General features: G+C 39.9%; 1 protein-coding gene across 9 annotated transcripts; it reads left to right on the top strand.

Moving 5' to 3' along the window:
* Nucleotides 1-20: 20 nt before the first annotated feature.
* Nucleotides 21-23,652, top strand: nfyc (nuclear transcription factor Y, gamma). 9 transcript variants are annotated; one of them, XM_067501793.1, is made up of 11 exons: nt 21-123; nt 10,972-11,081; nt 11,255-11,323; nt 15,008-15,121; nt 17,143-17,238; nt 18,329-18,505; nt 20,909-20,977; nt 21,439-21,597; nt 21,937-22,041; nt 22,135-22,194; nt 22,604-23,652. In XM_067501793.1, exons 2-11 carry the CDS (start codon nt 10,983-10,985, stop codon nt 22,721-22,723), a joined length of 1,068 nt encoding a protein of 355 aa, XP_067357894.1. In that variant the 5' UTR covers nt 21-123; nt 10,972-10,982; the 3' UTR covers nt 22,724-23,652. The 9 variants fall into 9 exon arrangements, with proteins under 9 accessions (XP_067357894.1, XP_067357912.1, XP_067357951.1 ...); XM_067501811.1 differs by lacking the exon at nt 21-123 and adding an exon at nt 2,760-2,901; XM_067501820.1 differs by lacking the exon at nt 21-123 and adding an exon at nt 3,611-3,848 and having other exon boundaries at nt 11,252-11,323; nt 22,607-23,652.
* The last annotated feature ends 76 nt before the right edge of the window (nt 23,653-23,728 follow it).

Below are 23,728 nucleotides of genomic sequence, written 5' to 3'. Positions count from 1 at the left end.
ACGCCATCACGTTTATGCGTCAAAGTGTTTCCGGTTCGGATAGCAGCCATCTTGTTTCCCTTGCTAGTTAAATAAAATAAATAATACGCTGAGTCGGACTTCACTTCGAACCCGTATAACAAAGTGAGTAAGAAAGGAAAATCTATTTGTTCGTCGAACTTATACAAGAAAGGAACTCCTGCTGGGTGGAATTAGGGGCAATTACTTCGCTTCTTTTCATTTGCTGTTCTGGACCAATAGACGATTGTTTTGGAAGATAAACATAGGCGCCATTTCCCTCCCCGCTCTCTGAGCCGCTTATTGGTGGCCCGCTGAAAGGATCACAGGCGGTCTGGAAACTGATGTTTGATGACCTCCATGTTGGCTCTTAGTTATGCGGTTGTCAGATGGACTGGCCATTTCTATTGGAGCCCAAATGGCTTCAGTTGCCGAACGAACTTAGCCTTAAAAACCTTGATTGGTGGAATGTAGTCCGAGGTTTGATTGGTCTGAAGGACAGATCCAAACGTTGTCTTTATTGGTTAGACTGCTTCTTCATAGCTTTGGAAAGCATTAGAAACTTTCATTTGATGGCAAGACTCCTTGTCTAGTGGTGATTAACATTAGCGTCGACGGTCACCGGTGCTGCACAACACTTACCATTGTACCATGTCGAACAAGCTAACATTAACTTCACTAGCGTTAGCCCGGAGTCACGGCCAATGGTGACTAGCAAACATTAGCCAACTGATTGCTAAATGTGTGTGCGCGTTTAATGTTGCACTCGATTTGCTGCACTTTAGCACTGCATAATGGTATATGGCTTATTTAGCTGCCTTAGACTGGTCGATAATTCAGCTTTATCTGCTGTCATGGTATGAGGCATTGATTTCAATGTCTGCTGGTAGCCACTTCGACCTAGTTAAACTGCATCAACGTATAACGTGAGTTAGAAAGTTATTTTCCTTTAATAGTAAACTTAATTGTCTGATCAAGTGGAAGAAACGGTCCTGATCTTGGACAAACTTAACGTGCATATCATTTTACGTCTAAATAATGAACTGCCTTGGTTTCAGCACAAAGTCACCCAGCGTAATATTAAGGCTTTTACTTTTCATCACTTTTGGCCCATCTGAATTTTGTTTAAATGTTCAACATGTATAGAAACCGTATCTCTGTTCTGTCCACAGTGAATGCAAGAATTTCAAAGGTGCCCTTACTGTTTGCTGTTTATTTGAAGCATTAGAGAGCAGGCTTGCTTTAGTAACCCAGAAGAAGTATGTTAATCTTCGACTCTTTCTTTACTATTTTACATGTTTATTCTTGCAATTTAATTCGCTCTGATGTTGGCCATACTGTAGGTGACTTTAACCTGAGTACAATTAAATCGGGCTGAGCACTTGATGTATGCAGGTGTACACGCATTTTTGCATGCTTGCCAGTGAACGCATGCCTTATCCTGGCTTCCCTGAGGGCGCTGGGGGTTTATGAAGCCCATAGTTTGGCTGCTCTATGTTTGTCTCCAAACAGTGTAAGTGATAACTAACACGTCCTTACTAGGGGCAGTATAGGTCATGGCAAAGTTTCATTTATAAAGTGACCTTGGCAGGTGACATTACTTAGACATTTAAGGGAGCCAGAGTACACCTACAGAGTAACGTGCTCTAGCAGTGGCAGCTGAAAAGATTAATCTTCATGCAACTCCTCTGTAATCATTAACTTCATGGCTATAGTACCTGCTCTGGTCCCCATGCTCCTCACTAAAATAGAAAAGGGAACATTTAGCTCTGTTTCTGTTGAGTCTCTATCTTGTTCTCTCTCCACTTGTTCTACCCCTCCCATCCTGGAACAACTCTCCTCTCTGTCCTTCTCCATCCTTCCGGTTCCCCTCCCCCTCTAGGTTTTTCATTGACGGGGCAGGTTTGCTCTTTTTCTCGCTTTCTCAAGCTTGTGTTTATCACAGGATTTGCAGTTGTATGCAGCATAAAGATTCATGTTATTGCACCAGCTCTTACACAAGTGAGCATTTAAAAGCTCATTACTGTTCTACTTTCAATAATGTCTTGAAAATGTACTAACTAAACTTTATATACGTTTCAATGTAGGGTTATGGATGCAGTCAGTGCCTTTAAAACAGTGAAAGTTGTACATAAGCAGCAGCATCCCACCTTACTGTTCGAAGGTAGATGCTATTGTGTCAAAAGTATGCACATTGAACTACATTTGACTTAACATTAGGCTCTGTATCAGATTGCTTATGTTTGTTTTTTATTACATTTTAATTGTTGAAGTTGCATATTTTCTGGAGTTAAGATGACCGCGTCTTTGTTTACAGACTTTCACCTATATCTCCTAAGTCTTGTTTATCCAAAAATAGGATTGCATTGCTAAATATTTCCATTAGTCATGGAAATTTGTTGAAATCTTATACAACTAATTCATATTCAAAATAAAATACTAGTTATCATTCTTGTTGACACTTTACCCCCTAGCATAGCATAATGTTAAGTGTACAGCAAATTTCATTAGGGGCTAAGTTGTTTTTGTGTTTACCTGTGACTGTGATCAAGAATGAACGAGAAAGCAAGGACAAAATGTGTATATGTGTGTAAATGTGCATGTTTGCCTGTGCTCCCATATGAGACAGTGAGTCTGCCTAGTATGCTTTTGTACTTGAGATCATGTGTAGGCAACATGCGGCATCTTTTCTGGCACTTCATTTAGCCAGTGAGGTTCCGAGTAGCTGTCTGCATCACTGTACTGTCAGCCTGTAGCGGCAGAGAGGAGGTGGGGCAAAGGGAGACATTTAGTTTGACATTGTAAATAAGCAGAGAGCAGTTGTCAGAGAGCAGCCTGTGGAGCCTTTCTCATTTGTTCAGCAGCAGCAGAGGCAGGGACCACCTAAGGACAAACAATGCAGAGGCAAGCTACCAGGACAATACTCTCACACACTCCACGAAGAGCTTTCTGTAACTTTATTTGCTGTTTTTCTCCTATTCTCCTCTCCAGTCTCTCTTCCTTTTTTCTTTTCCCTGACCCCTATCCTGCAGCTCAAGGTAACTTAGAGCAGGAAGTTGGCTTTCGGTAAAAGGGGGTTGGGCAGAAAAAGGGGGAGGAGCGGGAGATGTGTCAGAGCTGATTGGTGTGTGCAGCATCCAGTTGCATAGTAGGACCCTGTCATCTTATTGGTTGCATGTGTCAGAGTGAGGTGGGAGCAGAGTGTGAGGCGGAGTAGTATCATGTAGCATGCTAGATTGATTACTCATGAATGTTAAAGGGGAAGGAGGCTAGAGATTTTTGTCTGAGTCGGGAGTGCCACTGTTCTATTTGCCTGCTGTTGCCTGCTGCTGCACCGCACTTCTCTCCACCCTCACCCTCGTCTCTTCACCAGGCCAGGGGTCAACTTAAAAACAAATGCACAGGTTGCTGGATAGAGACAGGGAAAGGGGTTAGAGAGTAAAAAAGAGAAAGTGAGAACGTCAGTAAGTTGAGGGGACTTGGTCAGAAGAGACAGTGCTAAATGTTTAAGTAAGAGGTGGACACTGAGGGGCTGGTAAAGGAATTGGGCAATGTGTAAAGGGACATTGCGAGAGAAGGGGGGGGGGGGAAGAAGAAGGGGGGCTTGCTCCGTGTGTGCGGGCTAAGAGCCTTTTTAAAGCCATCCAGTGGAGCCAGAGTGTCTTTTGTCTGTTGATACGATCAGGGGACTGGAGGAAGTGAAGGAGCTTGAGAGAGTTTTTCTGTCAACCTCTGTGCCTCTTCTTTCTGCTGCTGCCGCTGTTCTCAAGGAGACTTGAGCAGGGCTATCTGTTTCCCTCTATTCTGCTCTGTTCCAACAGGGCAGACTCTTCACCATGAAGGGCAAAGAGGTAAGTCCGACTGCTGAGAACAAACACTTTTAAGAGAAGACTTCAAGTTGGTTAAGCTTTGAATTTCTGAAGAATTGTTTACCTCTGTTCACTTTAATGTCTTTCTCTTTCCATCATGCTGTGCGGTGATGAGACAGTGTCTGTCCTTTACTGCCGTCCCCAATCCCCCTTCCTTCCCTGTCCTGTAGTGTTCTCCTCGGAGGGTTGGAGTTGTGTATTTTTTGTGTCTATGTTTCATCCATGTCCTTCAGTTGTCACTTCAGTAAACCAATGACAGAGTGGAATTTGGACTATGATAGTTCTTATTGTTGGGTTTTGGTTGTATATTACACTCCCACAGTGAACAATATACTTTTAAATCTGTCTTAGTTACTTTTTGTGTTTTATTTATTTATTTTTTCCACTTTGGTTCACCACAGCAACACACCTTTATCGGGTGCATGGAAGTGCATAACGGCTACTCTGTGGTCAGAAGCATACGATCTTGGTGATGTTGCTCTCCTAGAGGCTTGTGCCTGCAGTGTCTCAGCATGCTGGTCTGGACTCTGCTTTCCCCTTGATGTCCTTGTTTACAGCTCATCCCCAGGCAGTGACCCAGAGATGGCATCCATGTTGAAAGGAGATCTGTTGTATATGGAGAATTCTGAAAGGAAATCTGTGTTGTTGTAACTATTGGTGTCAGGGGTCCCCAGGGTGGAGGTGCAGCTGGTTGCAGTGAACTCAGGACCCCCAAGCTCCCACCGTGACAGTGCCAGACACCCAGATGGGAAAGACTGTCAGCCTGTCAGCTCCAGGGGCAAAGGAGGCTATTAGTTTGATCTGATCTCTTCTGATGGAATCTTTGGAGGGTGCCTCTTCTCTCACTTGTTTCTGACTCGGTTTCTCTTACCTCCCATGCTCTCTAATTGAAAGTTTCCTTTCATGCCTTTAACAAAACAAAGTCCCATGGGGAAAGGGAGAGAGAGACAAAAATAACTTAAGTTGAAACTATTGCTGCCAAATCCCAGGGCTGGCGGCTGTCTGCATGAGATTTGAATATTGTTTGTGCACTATGCCATTCCATGGGCTCACCGGGCAAGGATAAAGGTAAACGAAACATGTAAACCATTTCAATATAACCGGGCATTTAATCTTATCTCTAAGGTGACCACTACTGCTGTGTGTTAACTCTTTTGCCCTTGTGCTTTACATGTGTACACTGTCACTAAAGACAGTCTGGGCACAAATTCAGCTGTGTTCCAGTGTGTAATACGCAGGTAGCTTAAGCCCAGCCTACTTTGACGCCAGACTGTGCCCAGTATTGGATGAAGGTCACAGGAATGTGAGATTGGCTCCTGCAGTCTCTGTCAGTAAGGAGAGGGAAATATGCAGAGGGGGACAAGAAGACACAGAGGAAGCGAAACTTCAAGGAGGATACAGAACATGCTAATATGTACAGTATACAATGTTTTTATTGAGCTTAGAAAGTACACAACCTAAATCACTAGGGTCACTTAAGTGCTGCAGTGAAAGTTGAAAAACCTGTCCTGTTCTATATGCCTCCATTCCTCCCCTTCTCTCTTTCATCTCTCTTATTCTCCCTCCTCCCTTTCTGTTTTCTCTCTCCCCTCTGTTAAATGACCTTGGGAGATCAGTGACTAGCACTTCCTGGAGTTCGCTTGAAGCAGAACCAAGGGCAAAGTTTGCACGACTGTTAGGTTGACTGGTTTGGTTTAGCCATGCCAAAGGGATGTTGCTCTGTAGGACATGGTGAGCATGTCCGTCATTTTTACTTGTGTGTGTGTGTGTGTGTGTGTATATACAGTACATATACACTGACATCTGTGGAAAAAAAGTCCCAGTAGTTAATCTGTAATTTCTGGCTGGGAACTTCTTGTTTTTTGTTTTGCGTGAGTAGATCATTTACCTTGTGTGCTGTAACTATGCCAGTCTAAGATATATTTGTGATTGGTTTCATCAAGGTGAACCACCCCTTACGATTTATAGCAATCATTTAAAACGTTGTCAATATAACTTATTACCTAGGTTTCCTAGTTTAGTCCATCTCATTTTATACGGTAAATAGGAATAAAACTGTCTCATTAAACATTGACATCTGTACCCGTGCAAATTGCAAATAGAGAAATTGAACTGAATGTTAAAACGTCCACTGTTCCAATTGTATGTCCATGTTTACGGTAATATACATTGTGTAAATAGAGCTACATTCCTTTTCTTTGATCAGGAGGCCAGTTAAAACCCAGCAAACATCAACCTTTTGAAACCGTCCCGCAGAACTGTCCATTCTGCATCACTGACAGTTTAACATAGATGCATCTGGAAAATGAGACTCTAAAGACGTGGCAGTGTAGCAATACCCATAGTTGGTACTATATCATTAAAAATATGTCTTTTGGTTGATTTCATCATTTATAGTGAAACAGAGTTGTAGCCAGTCTATGTGAGTACATTTTTGCTCTTTGTACAGCCCGGTTTTCTGTTTGTAGCCATGGAAAGAAACTATGTGGAAGGTTACTTTAAGGTCACAATGTGGGGAAAACCAATAATCAAATTTTTGATTATTTTATTCCTCCTTTTTGTTTTGCCCTCTTTTTTTATAATTAGTCACCTGAGTTTGTGCTGTTTGTGCATATGATCATTTATGGGTGATTAAAAGGGAATTGTAAAAAGACAGGACTGAGCTGTATTTAAAAAAAAAAACATGTAAAACGCAGTTATTTACAGCACTGTAAAAAACTCAAGTAGTCCTCTGGACTGTGACAAGACATAGTTTATATTTTATTCTTTGAATGATTAACCATGTTGGTGTTGCACCTACACCTGGTGTAGCATCACTTTTTCTTAGATGAATAAATTAATCACTTTAATCAGACATAATAACTACATAGCTAGATTTATGTATGTGTTTATGCTGTTTTTCTGTGATTGTTCAAAGTTTACATTTACCACAAATTTCAAATTTGCCAGTTAATTTGCAAATTAATTTAGTACAGTAAAGGCCTCTTCATGCCTGAATAAGACAGCTCATTGCTGTGTATTTTTGTTTTATTGCGAAGTCACGTTTCAGGGAAACGTCCAGGATGAAATGACACGGTGACAATGTCATTCTGAAACACTTCACTCCTATGCTTCAAATAGGCCTCAGGTTGTTCCAAACAGTGTTGGTTCATTACATATCAGTTATATTCAGAAACATTCTGCTCAGTTCATATCAACTTTCTGGTCATTAGAAAGACCATAACCAAAGACCTTTGACTTAATTATCTCCCCTATATTTTATATGATGCTTTGCTTTTACATTGAAAACTTGTTCTGCCCCTTTGCACTCTTTTAATCTTACAAAGTAAATGAATAGGCATCGTACAGCTAAGTGATAACTATCTTTTTTTTTTTTGGTCTTCTGCTTATCTGTCCACATCGATCCTATCAGGTCCTATCAGTTTTATTTGGAAAGGAATTGAAGTCTCATGTAAAGTGGTGTGATATAAATGCCAGAGCAAGTTCCCAGTGCTGCTCTGAGTGGCCACTTAATGTGACGTGTCCGTCAGCAAGAGGGAGGAGGGAAGAAAGGATGAGATGGAGCGAATGAGAGAGGAGAGATGCAGGACGAGGCTGGCAGAACATTAGCGCTGATTCAGCTGCTGCAAGAGGAGCAGCATTCGCTTTCTCAACGAAGTTGGAAGAGGGGGATCAGTGTAAAGTCAGACAGAGGAAGAGAAACATATACCCACGAGTGACAAAGAAAGATGGGAAGTACTGGAGATTAGACAGAAAGAGAGATGTAGAGCCACTGAAGGAGGAAGAGCAAGTTGCTGTGGTGGACAATGTCAAGAAAGTGCAGACATTGCTTTTGTTCTCATAGACACCCACAACAACCAGAGTTCACAGGAAACCCAACACCCGCATCTCTTTGTCTCAATGACCTAATGAAGGACAGCAGAACTGCAGGGAAGAGGGGAGGACAGATTCATAGTGCAAAACAAGACAATGTACCCTAATATAGCATACAGTACCAGCTTTGAACAAAACACCAGAGATGAACTCAAGTCCATTGCACACTACAGAGTAATGCACTTTATTACTAATTATACTAAGTTCAATTAATAGCACAATACAGTTATTTGCAGACACTTTATCTTTAAATAAGAATGTAAATACTAATTAAAAACTAAGTAAGAAGTAGACTGAACTAAGAAGGTTTAACAAATTCTTAATGCAGATTTCCATTAAGGAAGTACTTTAATGCTATCCATAGATTTGAGCCCTGAAATATGGAAACAAACAGCACTTATCACTGCAGATAAAATAAGCCCTTTCAACATTGGCTTTCTCTAGTCATTCGGCTTCAACTTTCAGACCTTTCACAACTTTTGTAATGTTGACATTTATTAGCTTTCAGAGAGTTTCAAAATTGATTTTCTTTTTGCAGAGGCCAGCCCTACTCAGACTGTTTGTTTGACTAGACTAGACCCAGACCATAGAAGGTGTTGAACAAAGTCAGCAGAATACATTGTGTTCTGTACTTGCGTGTCTGACATCAGTGTTCTCCCACGCAGACTTTCCATTGATGCAAAGCCTTGGGAAATATGTTAATACTGGTTAATGTAGGTAGAATACACTATTTAGCTTGGGGAGCCATGCTCAAGGGCATGTTGGTGCACAGCCCTTCTCTCTCACTTATATATCTTTTTTTTTTTTCCTTCCAACCTCACGCTTTAGCTCGCCTCTAATCGCACTTGCAGCTATGGCTGTGGCTCAGTAGGTAGAGAGGTCACGCACCGATTGGGGTGTTTGCAGTTCAGTCCCTGCCACCTATCAGTGTGTGTTTGGGCAAAACACTAAACCCCAAGTTTTTCCCAGATTGTCTGGCCAGTACCTTGCATGACAGCTGCCACCACAGGTGTATGAATGTGTATGTAAATGGATAATGAAAAGCAATGGTGAAGCGCTTTGAGTACCAATAAGGTCAAAAACTGCTATATAAGTGTAGACCATTTACCTGCTTTCTCATTTCTTCTGCATATTGACTTACCCCTCTGCCCCTATTCTCCCCTGCTGCTGTGGTTAGCACATGACAGTATATTTAGATTGAAGGTCACAGGGTCAGGAAGAGGGTGTTGGGGTGTATGCATGTGTGATTTAATAACAGCTCTTCCTCTTGTCTTCGTTCTTTGAAAGAAGAGACGGGAGGTTAAGAGAAGTGAAGTGTGTGTAATTACACAAAGAACTAGGGTGGGCTGTGTGATTTACGTATCTTTATCAATTGAATCATTTGCTATTTTAACTCCTCTATCTTGCTCTCCTTCCTCTGGGCCACAGTGTTGTTACCATGGTAATTAGCCCGATGGTTGTCTGTAATGATGTTAAGTGAATTGCTTAATTATTGTTTCATTTCAGGCTACTAGTTGGAGAGAGCCACACAAGCTGGCAATACACGTACATATATGTGTAACAAGACTATCTTGTTCAAAATTATCACAAGATAATGTACTAAAGATCAGGGGCTCTTTTAGTTTTATTTGTTCAGCCTATTTGCACTGCTGTGCTGCTGTACACAGATGCCACCAAAGAACAGGCAGAGGTCAGTTGAACCATTGGGCAGGGGAGGTAAAAACTACAATTCCCTCTCATCCTTCCTGCCCAGTGGAATCCTGGGATTGTTCTAGTGACTGCAGGATTTCAATCAACCTTGAAATGCAACTGGACATGGGAGAGTCAGACAGAGGAGAGACATTGTCAAGGTCAATCACTTGCCTAGCATGCCATAGCTAGAAGCATCCTGATTGATTTATATAAAGCCACCCCTCATCCACCAACCCCCCCACCCCCCACACCATTCTGTCTCATTGATTTAGGCTACTCTCTGTTGAAATCTGAATTGACAGAACAGGATGCAGCAGTGCTTCTTCTATATAATTTAGTAACTTCCACAACTGTCCCAGAAGCAATCCAAAATCAATCAGGTATAGGGCCCACATTTTGAATTAGTAAATTATTATTATAAAATATTTACAGCTGCACTTACCTGGAATGTTTTAAAGGAGCCGACATGGACCTAAACTCATATCAATTCTATTCAGCACCAATGGACACCAACACTAGATGTGATGCGAAGCCTGTCTTTCATATATTTTGTATTGCTCTGTCATGCCCAGAGTGAGAAAAGGAAAAAAAAGACAGTCACCCTTGTCTTAACACTCTTTTTCTTTGTTCTGTCATGTCTCTCCCTTTCTTTCTCTGTGCCTCACTCTTCTTGTCTTGTATGACCCATATAGCTAGTTTGCCCAGCAATCTGACTGTGGCCCTTTCTGTCTCCTGCCTCCTGCAAATGCCTTTGGCACTTGGTTTTAGTGTTGGAATAATGCTGAACTGGACATGTCACTACCCCTCCCTCAGCAACACAACATCTCTCTTGAGTGGCTTCACACACTCATCCCTTGTTCTGTCTTCCCATGTTTAATTTTCTTCTACCTTTTGTTAAATCTTTTCACCTGGGGTTAAAATGGGAGAGCATGAAACAGTGCAATCCAGACACTCCAAGCTCTGCGTGCTCAGACAGGCAGGCCAATATTTCCCCCAGCAGATTCCTGGCATGCCATAGTAACCTGCTGGATCCTCTTTCAAACTGTCAGACCCCTTCTAAAAGCCTTAGCTTTTATTTGTGTGTAAAACTTTGTTTGTTTGTTAAGGTGACTGTGTAAATGTGCCTTTGTGCTTGAGGTCACCAGTATAAATGGACTTGCCTACGACATGCTTAGGTTTACTGAGGTGACATGTTGATAGAGCCATTCATAATCAGGTAGTGTGCAGCAAGTCTGGTGGTGGGTTTTGGGTTTCTCAACATCCCACAAGGACTAGAATAGAAGCCTGTTGGGGCTCTATTTTAGATTTCACTGAATTATAATTATAGGATATGTAGTTATAACACAAAGGAAGACCTCTAGGCAGCACAGGCCTGGTTCAGACTGACACTGCTTTAGTGTCCTGTTGTTCTTAGGTCAGGGCAGGCCGTTTCGTAAGTGTCTCTGAAATTTCACGTCGTCTCTTTTTTTTTTTTTTTCTGTTTTCTAATAATGCACCTTTTACTCTGTTGTCTCTCCTCTTTGGTCATCCCTCCATGCAGCAGAGTAGAGGATGTCTGCAGATGCTTTTGGAGCCAGTGGGAGCGATGCCCAGCAAACCTTGCAGTCCTTCTGGCCTCGTGTCATGGAGGAGATCAGGAACCTGACTGTAGTATGTTGTACCCAGTAAAACAGATAAGACACTCATACCACCAAGACTATACATCAATAAAGACTAAGAATAAAGCATTTTCTAAAGACTCCCACTATTCAAAAACATAAAGATGCAAAGCACATGCTTTGTTCTTTGTCTTTAACTTAAACCCAGTATGTTATTTTCAGAAGGACTTTCGTGTGCAGGAGTTGCCTTTGGCTCGAATCAAGAAAATCATGAAGCTGGATGAGGACGTGAAAGTAAGATGCCATCCTAAATAACTAAAAACTTGTTTTTAGGCACTTGTTAGTTATAGGTATGACAATGGCATACTCTAATCTTTAGGAAATTAAGAAATCATGCACAACAATACCATATAACATACCAAATGATGCTTGTGCAAATACGTTGAAAGCACAGCAGTGATAGGTTCACTATAAGGAATACCTTGAGAAAAATGGACCAAAAGTAAAGTAAAGTAAAAAATTGTTTTTACTTACATTTTATTCACATATTGTGAAAGCCCACTTGGTAAATTGTAAATGGCCACTCAAATCGCGCTTTTATCCACAGCCTTTTACAATCTTGATTCCAATCACACACAAATTCACACAGACGTTGTCTGTAGATGACTGCCTTACCAACTGAGCTACAGCCGCCCCACATATTGTTAACATGTAGAAATGTTTAATAAACTTTAAAGCTTTAATAATCAGGTTCCTCAAAGCGATAATTAAACCACTCTGCTCAGTTCTCTCTTTCCCTGCTTTGTTACACTATATAAAATTAAAATTAATGGGAACACTTATTTTGTAATCAAGTAGAAATCATTGAAAATCTGTGGTTGGTTACAAGGCTCACCCTTGTAACCATCTCAACACCTTATCTCTAATACTTAGTCTTGTTTACTAGAAGCTCTCCATCTGTAAGATAAGTTTTAGAACATAGTAATTCTGCAATAAAATAAAATGAACAGTTAATATGTTACATACTGTATCTTCAAGTGGGCCTCATCCAGTGCTCAGACCACTTGGCTCCCTTGAAAGTCCTATTTTATTCAACAACAAAGATTACTTTATAATGGAGTAATATTACTGTATTGACTTTTGCAAATTCAACAGTGTTTGTTGAGAAAGAATTCGTTATATATATCTTATGGCTTTCCGTAAATTCAAAGGAACAGTCTGGGTACAGGAATAATCAAGCATCATTAAGTCATTTCAAAAGGGATTGTGCAGCTATTATGGGTTGTTGACATTTTTAAAAACATACTCTACAGGTGCTGGTCAAATGATGAGAATATCTTCACAAAGTTTATCTATTTCACTAATTCCATTCAAGAAGTGAAACTTGTATAATGTATACATTCATTCCACACAGACTGATATATTTCAAATGTTTATTTCTTTTTATTTTGATGATTATAACTGACAACTAATGAAAACCCCAAATTCAGTATCTCAGAAAATTTTAGTATTATTTAAGACCAATACAAAGAAAGGATTTTTTTTTTTAGAAATCTTGGCCAACTGAAAAGTATGAGCATGTACAGTACTCAATACTTAGTTGGGGCTCCTTTTGCCTTAAGTACTGCAGCAATGCGGCGTGGCATGGAGTGGATCAGTCTGTGGCACTGCTCAGGTGTTATGAGAGCCCAGGTTGCTCTGCATTGTTGGGTCTGGCATATCGCATCTTCATCTTCACAATGCCCCATAGATTTTCTATGGCGTTAGGGTCAGGCGAGTTTACTGGCCAATCAAGGACAGGGATACCATGGTCTTTAAACCAGGTACTGGTAGATTTGGCACTGTGTGCAGGTGCCAAGTCCTGTTGAAAAAGGAAATCTGCATCTCCATAAAGTTGGTCAGCAGCAGGAAGCATGATGAAGCAACTGCTCTAAAACATCCTGGAATATAACTGCGTTGACCTTGGACCTCAGAAAACACAGTGGAGCAACACCAGCAGATGACATGGCACCCAAACCATCACTGACTTTGGAAACTTTAAACTGGACCTCTGGGACCCTGATTTCCAAAGGAAATGCAAAATTTACTTTCATCAGAGAACATAATTTTGGACCTCTCACTAGCAGTCCAGTCCTTTTTGTCTTTAGCCCAGGCGAGACGCTTCTGAAGCTGTCTGTGGTTCAAGAGTGGCTTGACAAGGAATGCGACAGCTGAAACCCATGTCTTGTATACTTCTGTGCATAGAGGTTCTTGAAGCACTGACTCCAGCTGCAGTCCACTCTTTGTGACTCTCCCCCACATTTTTGAGTGGGTTTCGTTTCACAATTCTCTCCAGGGTGCGGTTATCCCTATTGCTTGTACACTTTTTTTCTACCACATCTTTTTATTTCCTTCGCCTCTCTATTAATTTGCTTGGTCACAGAGCTCTGTGAACAAACAGATTCTTTTGCAATGACCTTTTGTGTCTTGCCCTCCTTGTGCAAAGTGTCAATGGTCATCTTTTGGACAACTGTCAATTCAGCAGTCTTCCCCATGATTGTGTAGCCTACAGAACTAGACTGAAAGACCATTTAAAGGACTTTGCAGGTATTTTGAGTTAATTAGCTGATTAGAGTGAAAATTAGAGGAAAAATCCTTTCTTTGTATTGGTCTTAAGTAATATTCCGATTTTCTGAGATACTGAATTTGGGGTTTTCATTAGTTGTCAGTTATAATCAACAAAATTAAAAGAAATAAACACTTTAACTATATCAGTCTGTCTGGAATGAATGGATACATTAAACAAGTTTCACTTCTTGAATAGAATTAGTGAAATACATCAACTTTGTGAAGAGATAGATATCTATATCTATATATGTATATATATATATATATATATATATATATATATATATATATATATATATATATATATATATATATATAGATATCTATCTCTCTCTCTCATATATATATATATATATATATATATATATATATATATATATATATATATATATATATATATATATATATATAGATATATATATATATATATAGATATATATATATATAGATATCTATAGATATCTATCTCTCTCTCTCATATATATATATATATATATATATATATATATATATATATATATATATATATATATATATATATATATATATATATATATATATATATATATATATATATATATATATATATATATATATATATATATATATATATATATTTTTTTTTTTTTTTTTTTTTTTTTTTTTTTGAACAGCACCTGTATATTGTTATAATATTGTGGTTAATGTCAAACAGCAGTTAGCTAAAATAAACACAACTTTGTTGTGGTACTTATGTCTCATAGCAGTCACTTTGTTTAATCCTCGAAAGCTATGCCACTTTTACATACCTGCTTTTGAGGCACGTGATTAAATGATCATCTGTAACAAACCTACTGATGTGAACATTTAAATTTTTGTCACTTGCATTCTGCTAAGCAGTTAGACAACATCAAGAGAGAACCTTGGAACATGTGTCTGTGTATATGTGAGTGGCTTGAATATGTCGTGCCAAGAGCACTATCCCCTTAGTTAAGAAGCAGCTTAAAGTGGCAGAGAGATCAGGAGATCACTAAACTATCTGAAGACCCTTACAGCAGCTTTAACTGCCTGTTTGCATGCGCATGTGAGAGGTGTGGCATCATTACAGTCCATCTGGTACCTTTAAGCTTCACATTAATGTTTACATACATAGCCAGTATTTGTGAAGCAAAGCAATATAGCACTAGAGGCCTGCAGACTGGTGAAGATATGTTGTTGGGGACAATGATTTAAAGGTACATCACAACTAAAGAACTGAAATGTCTAATAGTATTTTTTGTAGGACCTTTGAATGCAGCCATTTGTTACCCAATGATTAATGGTATAGCCGATGTGCTGTTAACAGTCTGTGGGTGTATTTCACCAGGTGTAACTCTTATCTCTTCTGTACAGATGATCAGTGCAGAAGCTCCAGTCCTGTTTGCCAAAGCAGCTCAGATCTTCATCACAGAGCTCACCCTCAGAGCTTGGATCCATACCGAGGACAACAAGAGACGCACACTACAGGTCAGATATTAGTTGTGTTGACTCATCCCTTGAGTACTGCTCCTTTTGTAGGTTGTGTTATAGCTTTTTAACAAATCACATTTCAGTTGAAGAAACCAGTTTACCTCTAACTTTTTCGCATCACCAATGATTCCTCGTGTGTGTGTGTGTGTGTGTTGGTCACATCCATTTATTGTACTTCTTTCTTATCCTGCTGTACATTTCTGCCAGGTTTTACATTTTACAATTAGTCCACGTCCTTGCATCATTTGGCTGTCTTTATGATTTGTTGCCTCCCACTCACTCAAGCCTGTGTGTGTTCATGCATCTACAAGCAGAGGTCCCATACCAACATCCCCCTGAGGACTCTTCCTCTGTTTATTTCTTTCTCCCTTCGTTGATTTTGAAAGGAAAGCCAGGCGGGTGCTGGTGACCCACTTTTCCCTCCGGTGCCATTTTGCCTTATCTGTGGTCCCAAAGCTGAATAAGATGGACTCTGAAATCATATGAATGGAAAAGGAAGGAGGGAACTTGGGAATGCTTATTGTACCAGTTGGAAAAATCAAAGCTTGAGCTTGGCTCACCTGGGTTTCAAGAGAGGTTAGGGGGGAGAACATGAAAGCCCTTAAGTCCACTTTATCCATTCACATACTTCTAAGAGATTAACAGCCCACGGAAATGTGTGTCTTTGCCAACAGGTAGAAACTGGAATAAAAAACCGTTATCACTCTTATCCCAGTTAGTTTGAAATGAGATGCCTACTTTGGAATTGTTTTCACTTTGCTTTATTTTGGCTCATCTGTGTCATAGAGTCTTATTTGTTTCATCGTGAAAATCGGTTTGAAATTTACACGGTAAAACTTTCAATATAAACTTTATGTACCCTGTCGGCTGTGGTGACCCTGAACTCATGGGATTAGCCAAAAGGAGAAAAAATATGAAATAAAACTCTGTGGGCTTACATGTTCTACCACTAGTGACATATTAGATCTATTTGATGCTCATGAATGACGGATTTTCTTGTGTCTAAATTGGGTAAAGCAGTGCTCTCAATCGCCTCATTCTCGCACATACACACACAGACCTGAGTATTACTGTGAAGAGGCCACACCAATTGGGGTCACCGTAGCAACACTCATCAATAGAACAAGTGTAGATGTGACCTGGTGTTACCACATATTAATCAAGCATCTATAAATAGACTCAACTGCAGAGTCACAATGGGGGGTCCTGACAGCCAATATCCTGTGGAAAATTCCACAGAGACAGCACACGGCTGGAGATATAGGCTGGTGTATAGCAGTAGAGCGTGTGGTCATATGGGCAGTAAAACGTCATTGCTGTTATTTCTACTTATACACACTTGTACACACACAGATTTATGAGTGTGGTGGTAGGTTGATTAATTTCATTATTGAATAATATGGCCATTTTCTTTTTGAATCAAGTATATCTTGTGTCTGTCAATTTATCAAACAGTTTGGAAATATGCCTATCACAGATCCCCAGAGACAGACTTAGAGTTTATTATTTTATCATTTATTATCTTTTTCATCATTATAAACAATTAAAAATACATAATATAGTCATGTGGAAAAGTACCATTTGTTTTCATTCTATTTTGGGTTTTTTGTGTGTGTAAAAATAATGAAAATCCTCTGATCATAGCGGTCCAAAACCTAGAGATTTACGATTTACTGACTAATAAAACCAACAAAAAATCCTGAACCTTCAGAAGCTAGAGCAAGCCAGTATTTTCAGTGTTTCAAATGAATAATCTGTGAAAGTAGTTACACATTCATTTTCTTTTAACTGATTGTTTCGGTTTGAAATGTATCCTGTCTTTCCTTTATCTCAGTTATCAAAACAAATAACTGTTTCAGTGATACTGGGAACTTTAGTTTAATTTCAGTGCAGCTGCTCATGTGGCTGTTATGAGAGTTGATATTAGGCTGTTTACATATAGTTTTTATTTGATTGTTTATTAGTATAATTAAACTCTGACCTCAATACTTGTCTGTCCGTGTCTCTTACGTTTGCAGAGGAATGACATTGCCATGGCAATAACAAAGTTTGACCAGTTTGATTTCCTGATCGACATTGTACCTCGGGACGACCTGAAGCCACCTAAACGACAGGTAGGGAAGTGCAGACTTCTAGGATAGTCCTAATTATCTGCAAAGTTTCAGGCAAACTGCCAATTTAACCAAGGTGTTCTGAGTTTTTTGGAAATTAATTTTCTTATATATTTAAATTGGCATAGGCAACAGGGCTTATCATTTGGGTCTCTCCAGTTGCTTTCAATCGTTGGCAATCTGGAGGGGCTGTAAACATCCTTGACTGGAAGCTGGGGTTGGACAGCGAGGGCTTTCAGTCGGATGTTTGCAGCATCTTATTGCCTCTGACAGCCAACAGTAACCTCAGTGATGCTACTAGTTAATGGCTAATAGTTACTAGTAACTTGTGTGTAAATCTGTCACCAGCCAGGCAGTAATTCCTAAAAGTATGGCAAAAGAACTGCCTGTAAAGCTGCATAGAGGTTTTCTTTAAGCAAAAGGGTGAAGCACTGTATAAAAATGTTGTATACCAGATGGAGGAGTGAGATATTTAAATTTGTTGTCTAGTAGACTGTCTCCAGGCATGTAAACATCCTACACTCTCAGCTGTGTTGTCATGGAGCTGGGAGAGGGGTGTTTACGCTTCTGGTGATGGAGAAACCTCATGAAGATGAAGCCCTGCTCATTATGAAGCACTGTGTGAGTGTTGTTACAAGTAGGTTCAAGCCCCAATACCAGCCAGACATCCAGACTATTGCATTGTGCTGATTAAACAGAATCACAACAAAATTATGCTGCATGTATGTGGCTTACTAAGAAATAGAATTGACAAGGAGAGAGCATTTTTATACACAAATTAACCACTCATATGAAATATCTGTAATACATCACAAAAGTTAGATACAGTGTTATATGTCAGTTGTTCCTGACTAATCCTCATGTTCAGACCTTGAATGCCTCTAGGTCTGCAATGTATGCTATTGACCGGTATGATGCTTGTAATGGATATTTCATCCAGATTACATTACTCTTCCCCAGCCACATGCCATCAGTTATTTATCAGACTTACTCTCCTCTACCGTTACTCCTGCGAAAAATAATTAATGGAGATGTAATGATCTGATAGGCCTCCTTCGATGTATTCGTTTGCATGTGTGTGTCTCATCTTCAGGAGGAAATGCGTCAGTCAGTAGCTCCAGCCGAGCCGGTGCAGTACTATTTTACCTTGGCCCAGCAGCCTGGAGCTGTACAGGTACAGGGAACACAACAAGGCCAGCAACCTGGCACACAAACAGCTACGACCATCCAGCCTGGGCAGATCATCATTGCACAACCACAGCAAGGACAGGTACCACTAACACCTTGTTTGAAAAGCTCTTCACACAATTTGTCACAAGCACTTCAGATACTGGATTACATACACCAGGACCGGTTTATCAAATAATAAGAAAATGAAACCACACCTGAATGTGTGAATTTAAGGAACTATTATGGCAGTTTTGAGAAATGAATTACAAACTGTGGTTGAGTGCCAGTATTGTCCGTATTATTGTGTGTGTGTGTGTGTGCGTGCGTGCATGCACTTATGTAACACCTCTCTGCAGTGGTGTTAGATAGCACACTGTAAACTCCACTAAGTCATTGAATTCCTGCCACAAAAGGTTGCTCAGGTCATCACACTTGGCTTTATTGGTATTAGTCTTAGCTCACATTTAGATGCTGACTAGCAGTGTTAATTGACAGAATATACCCAGTGCAACTACCTAATTACACGTATCATAAAATGCAAATTATGTATGAATCAAGGCAGAAAACTGTGCATGTTTTCCTTATTAGTAAAGTGTACACAAAACAAGGATAAAATTTGTCATCAATTTCAAAAGATAAACAAACACTGGACCATTTTTCCTGTTTGTCATCCTTACAATCAGTAGTGTGTGTTTCAGCTATAGAAAAATGAACTGAAAGACAACAAAATGGAAATCAATAGCCATTTATTACTAGAACCAAGTCCGGAGCAACACATTAAACCACAAACTCACATCACCATTAGTATTGAGCAGAGTGCAGTCCCCCTCAGGATCAGTGTTTTCATCTCCCAGATAGATAAAACATGCATGTTTAGTAACACAGTTCACTGTAATTACAATTATGTAATTTCTACTACTTAAGCGCGTGCTCTCTCTCTCGCTCTCTCTCTCTCTCTCTCTTTCTCTCTTTCTCTTTCTCTTTCTTTCTTCACCTTAGCCTCTACATGCCATGTAGCCAGGCAGCTGTGGTGCTTCATGCTGCTTCAGCAGACTGCCTTCAGCTGAGTTGTCATACTCATTTAGACCTGGCCTAATTCGCTAGTGCAGCTACTGCTGCAGTCCCTGCTGAGAGCAGAGAGGTCACACTGTGATACTCTTCTAATGTAGGCTTATTACAAGTACATATAAAAGAAGGGCCTTTTGCTAATAAGAGAAATTTTTAAATTGTACTACCCTAAAAAATGTTTAGATTATGCCTCTGATTATGCCTCTGGGCCTTTACCTCTTACCTTTAGATCCCTCTCCCTTCATTAGGTGTTCCCTGATGTTAGGAGCCTGCCATTTATATCAGGCAGACCCATAATCTTTGGTACAATGGATTTGGTCTGTGAAGGAAGGTGTTGGCAAGAAATCCTATTGACTTTATGTGCCTGCCCCATATTGGGTGTTTCTCATTTCCAGTTTTTGTATTCTAACTTCCTGTAATGAGTGGTGGCTATGTAAAACTCTTGGTTTGTAGTAGCTCACACTGCATTTTATAAGTACTCAAAGCTGCAAACACTTTAAATGACCTGACACCACCACAAATACTGGATTTAAAAAAATTATCATTAGTGCAGATCTACCTCTAGCCTTAACTAGGTAACTGCTAGGGGGACTTAAACTGACCTCAGCTGTAAATGGGCAAGAGGCGGGGTACACTATAGACAGAAGGCCAGTCGGTCGCAGAGCTGCTAAATTAATTTAACAACTGACTACGTCATTACTGTTTAACAGTAAGATAAGCAGCTGATCAGTGCAGCGCGGCTGGTAACTAATAATTAGCACCCCTTTGCATGTAAACAGCAGTGGAGGTTTGTTGTAGGGAAGTCTCTTGTGTTCTTACAGGTGTGTCCATTAGAATAATAATAAACTAGTGAAAAGTTCAATATTTAAATTTAGAAATTGTTACACAGTCAGTTGTGGTGCAGACAAGAATTTGGAAGACAAAATAATGACTCTGAAGCACATTCTTGTTGCCGACATGCAATAGGTCAATGAAATGAATAATGCAAAGAAAAGGTGGTGGGAGTTGGGTTGATGAAAAGTGATGGGCGTTTGCGTGCAGAGCTTTCAGGGTCACTAGTTGTGCCAGGTCTCTCTCTTGGGTCACTGGCTTTCTTAGAAGTAACTTCAGTTGATATTAGTTAAGCTGTTGTAGATGTCACTGTGATGTACATACATTATTAAAATCTATTTACACTATTCAGGAGTTTTTAACTTGTTTGAGTCATTTCACATAAACTTCACCATTTCCCCTGTTTTGCTTGCATATCTCATACACAGGCTCAATATTTCATTTCCTGCTTATTTGTCAAAGTGTGCTGCCTTAACATTTAAGCTTTCTGTGTATACACACCACACATGCCTACATTTGCATGTTAAGTTGTTGCAAACACTGCTTTCTCACTGTGTGCCTTTCTCTCATTTTCTCATTCTGTTCTGTCGCTGTTGGCCATCAGATGCTGCAAGGTGCCACCATGCAGCAGTTACAGCAAGTGCAGGTCCAATCACAGGGCACACCCATCACGGTAAACACACATGCATTTGTGCATTTATATGTTTACTAATTCAGCAGGCACACATACACAGGTCAACACTTTTGGCTAAGCTCTGTAGATGAATGCTCCCAACAGGCACTAGCCTGCTCAGGTAACTAAGTTGTGTAGGAGGGACTGCAGCTTGAGATTAGGTGGCCGTTAATGGATAGTGTTACAGACTGAACAGAATGAAAGGTCTTGGACCTTTGTCTCCATACCTTTTGTGTCTGCCTGATGGTCATTTAACAGACTTTTAAGGATACACAAGCTTCATGATACCTGTTAAAGTATCATCCCAGGGATGTTTCTGGTTCTTTACTTTGTCAATCATAAACTGTATTCCTGTACTCGGTTGATCAAGAATTAATGTTTTACTTTTGTCTCTCTCTGCTTCTGTCTGTTTCCCTTTCTGCCTGTATCTTTGATTTTCTTTCATCTTTTCTCTCTGTTAGAGTGCTCCAGTGGCTATGCAGGTGGGCGAGGGCCAACAGGTACAGATTGTCCAGGCTGCAGCAGCCCAGGGTCAAGCTCAGACAGCTCAAGCCCAGGGCCAGACCATGCAGGTTATGCAGCAGATCATCACCAACACAGGAGAGATCCAGCAAATCCCGGTAATAAATTGCATAAAGCTTGAACACAAAAGCGACGTGAATTAGGAAAGGCATTGGTCATGGAGCAAAGGAGCTCAAGCACAGGATTAAAGGTTCAGAGGCCTGAATAAGGGGAAGAATAGATACGCTTAAGTTTAAATTGACAAAGCCGCTTTAGTAAATTATCCATCCATGACTGTTTGATGGGAATATTCAAATATAAGTTTTAAAAAGTAAACAATTTACCAGAGAAAAGTGAATGATTCTTGTTGCTGCAAGCAAAATGGCTGTGACCTCTGCGTTGGAATGACCTTTGCTCTAAACGAAACAATGTCTCCTCCTTGTGTTGACTGACTGTAGGTGCAACTAAACACAGGCCAGCTACAGTACATCCGTCTTGCACAGCCTGTCTCTGGAGCACAAGTAGTCCAAGGACAGATTCAGACTCTGGCCAACACCCAGCAGGTAATCATAATAGAAAGAAATAACACTTCAGGAAACAAATAAAGTGATATTGAAATGTTTACACTGTTCATTTGTGTATATTTTGTTTTTCAGATCACACAGACAGAGGTCCAGCAAGGACAGCAGCAGTTTAACCAGTTTACTGATGGACAGGTAACAGATGATAAAATATGTTCTGTTTCAAGCTGTAGCAATGACAGTGATTTATTTTTACTATATTTAAAAAATAATTTGTGTTATTTCTTTGCCAAAAACTAGATCAATAGGTTATCTGCTTATAAGCATTGTTAGTATTTCTTCCTTTTCACTATTGGCTGTATCTAGCTGCTAACCAGAAGACATTGAATGAAAATATAAATTATTTAACATTTATTAAAAGAGAGCCTTACTTAGCAACCTCACCAGGATAAGAGGCAGTAACAGTGTGACACACAGAAGAAGAAGCAAAATATGCAGCAAGCCGGAATCTGAAAAAAATCACACAATTCAACTAGATAAAAGAGAGTTCATCTAACAGGCCTAACCTAAATACCACCTTGAATCTCTTTCACTCTGTTCACAGCAGTTGTATCAGATTCAGCAGGTGACGATGCCAGCAGGACAGGAGCTGACCCAACCAATGTTCATTCAGTCCACCAACCAAACAGCTGACACACAGGTCACACAGGTCAGCACTGACTGAGCCAAAACTGGGACCGTTGCTCCACACACAACACACATACCAGCCCACGTGACGGCGACAGATGCCACCAACTTCGATGAAGGACGCTTGATAACTATGAATTTACGCACTGCTCATTTAGACAGGGGACCTGAATTCAATTAACTAATTTTTGTAATAAATTTATTACACTGGATCAAAAACCAAAGGGACACTGATTGACTCTTTTACAATCACATATTGAGTTGCATCCATGCTTAAATACCAGTTTATTTTTCTGTACTACTGTACATTTTTAGGAAAAAGTGCATCCACTGCCACAGTCAACAGTCTCTGCAGACCAAATTTGTCCTTTATCTAAACTTCTGATATTTTTAAAACCTAAAAAAGCATGTGCTTCATTTGGCACATTCTGTTTCTGGGAAAGTGTCTGTTTGTCTACATGACCTGCTCTTGGCACATCTGGAAGTCATGGGATTCTTCACCGCCTCCTTTCCTTCTGATGAAAACAGAATCATACCGTCTCTCCTTTGTTTGCCATGTAATTGATGGATGAAATGAAGCCATATACCTCAGATGTCACTTTTTACTGCAACTTAATTTAAGAGAGGTGATAAGATTTAGTTATAGTTTCATGTAGAGTCTCTGTTGTGTTGTTTTTCCACATTGATGATGAAGCATGATTATATGTTGTTAGCTTCAAACTGTAAAATTAAACTAATGTATGTGTTTACACCTGTGTTACAAGCACCCATATCACGGTCGTCTCTTTTCTTGTTCTTTTCCATTTACCGTACTTCTGCAGCCCTCCTGTCTTTATAGCAGCAAAGCTATTTTCTGCCTCTATGCAGTTTCATACACCCCTCTCTACCCGGGTGATTTTGGAGTCTTGTGGCCTGGTTTAACGCTCATGTAAAAACAAATAACTTCGTCTGGAGCAAAAAAACAAAACACCCTTTTTATAAAACTTTTTTTTTTTAAATACAAGCATTTTTCTTTTGTTTTTGAAATAATGTTTGGACTCTT

This window comes from Channa argus, chromosome 1, assembly GCF_033026475.1.
Source record: "Channa argus isolate prfri chromosome 1, Channa argus male v1.0, whole genome shotgun sequence".
NCBI lineage: Eukaryota > Metazoa > Chordata > Actinopteri > Anabantiformes > Channidae > Channa > Channa argus.
The sequence above is the reverse complement of the archived record's forward strand: the minus strand, read 5'-3'. Positions and strand labels throughout refer to the sequence as shown.

Excerpts from the sequence above, each read along its gene's own strand:
- nfyc (XM_067501773.1), top strand. The coding sequence starts at position 10,983 with ATGTCTGCAGATGCTTTTGGAGCCAGTGGGAGCGATGCCCAGCAAACC. Across the intron at positions 18,506-20,908 it reads CACAACCACAGCAAGGACAG|ATGCTGCAAGGTGCCACCAT; the intron begins GTACCACTAACA and ends GTTGGCCATCAG. Across the intron at positions 21,598-21,936 it reads GAGAGATCCAGCAAATCCCG|GTGCAACTAAACACAGGCCA; the intron begins GTAATAAATTGC and ends GACTGACTGTAG.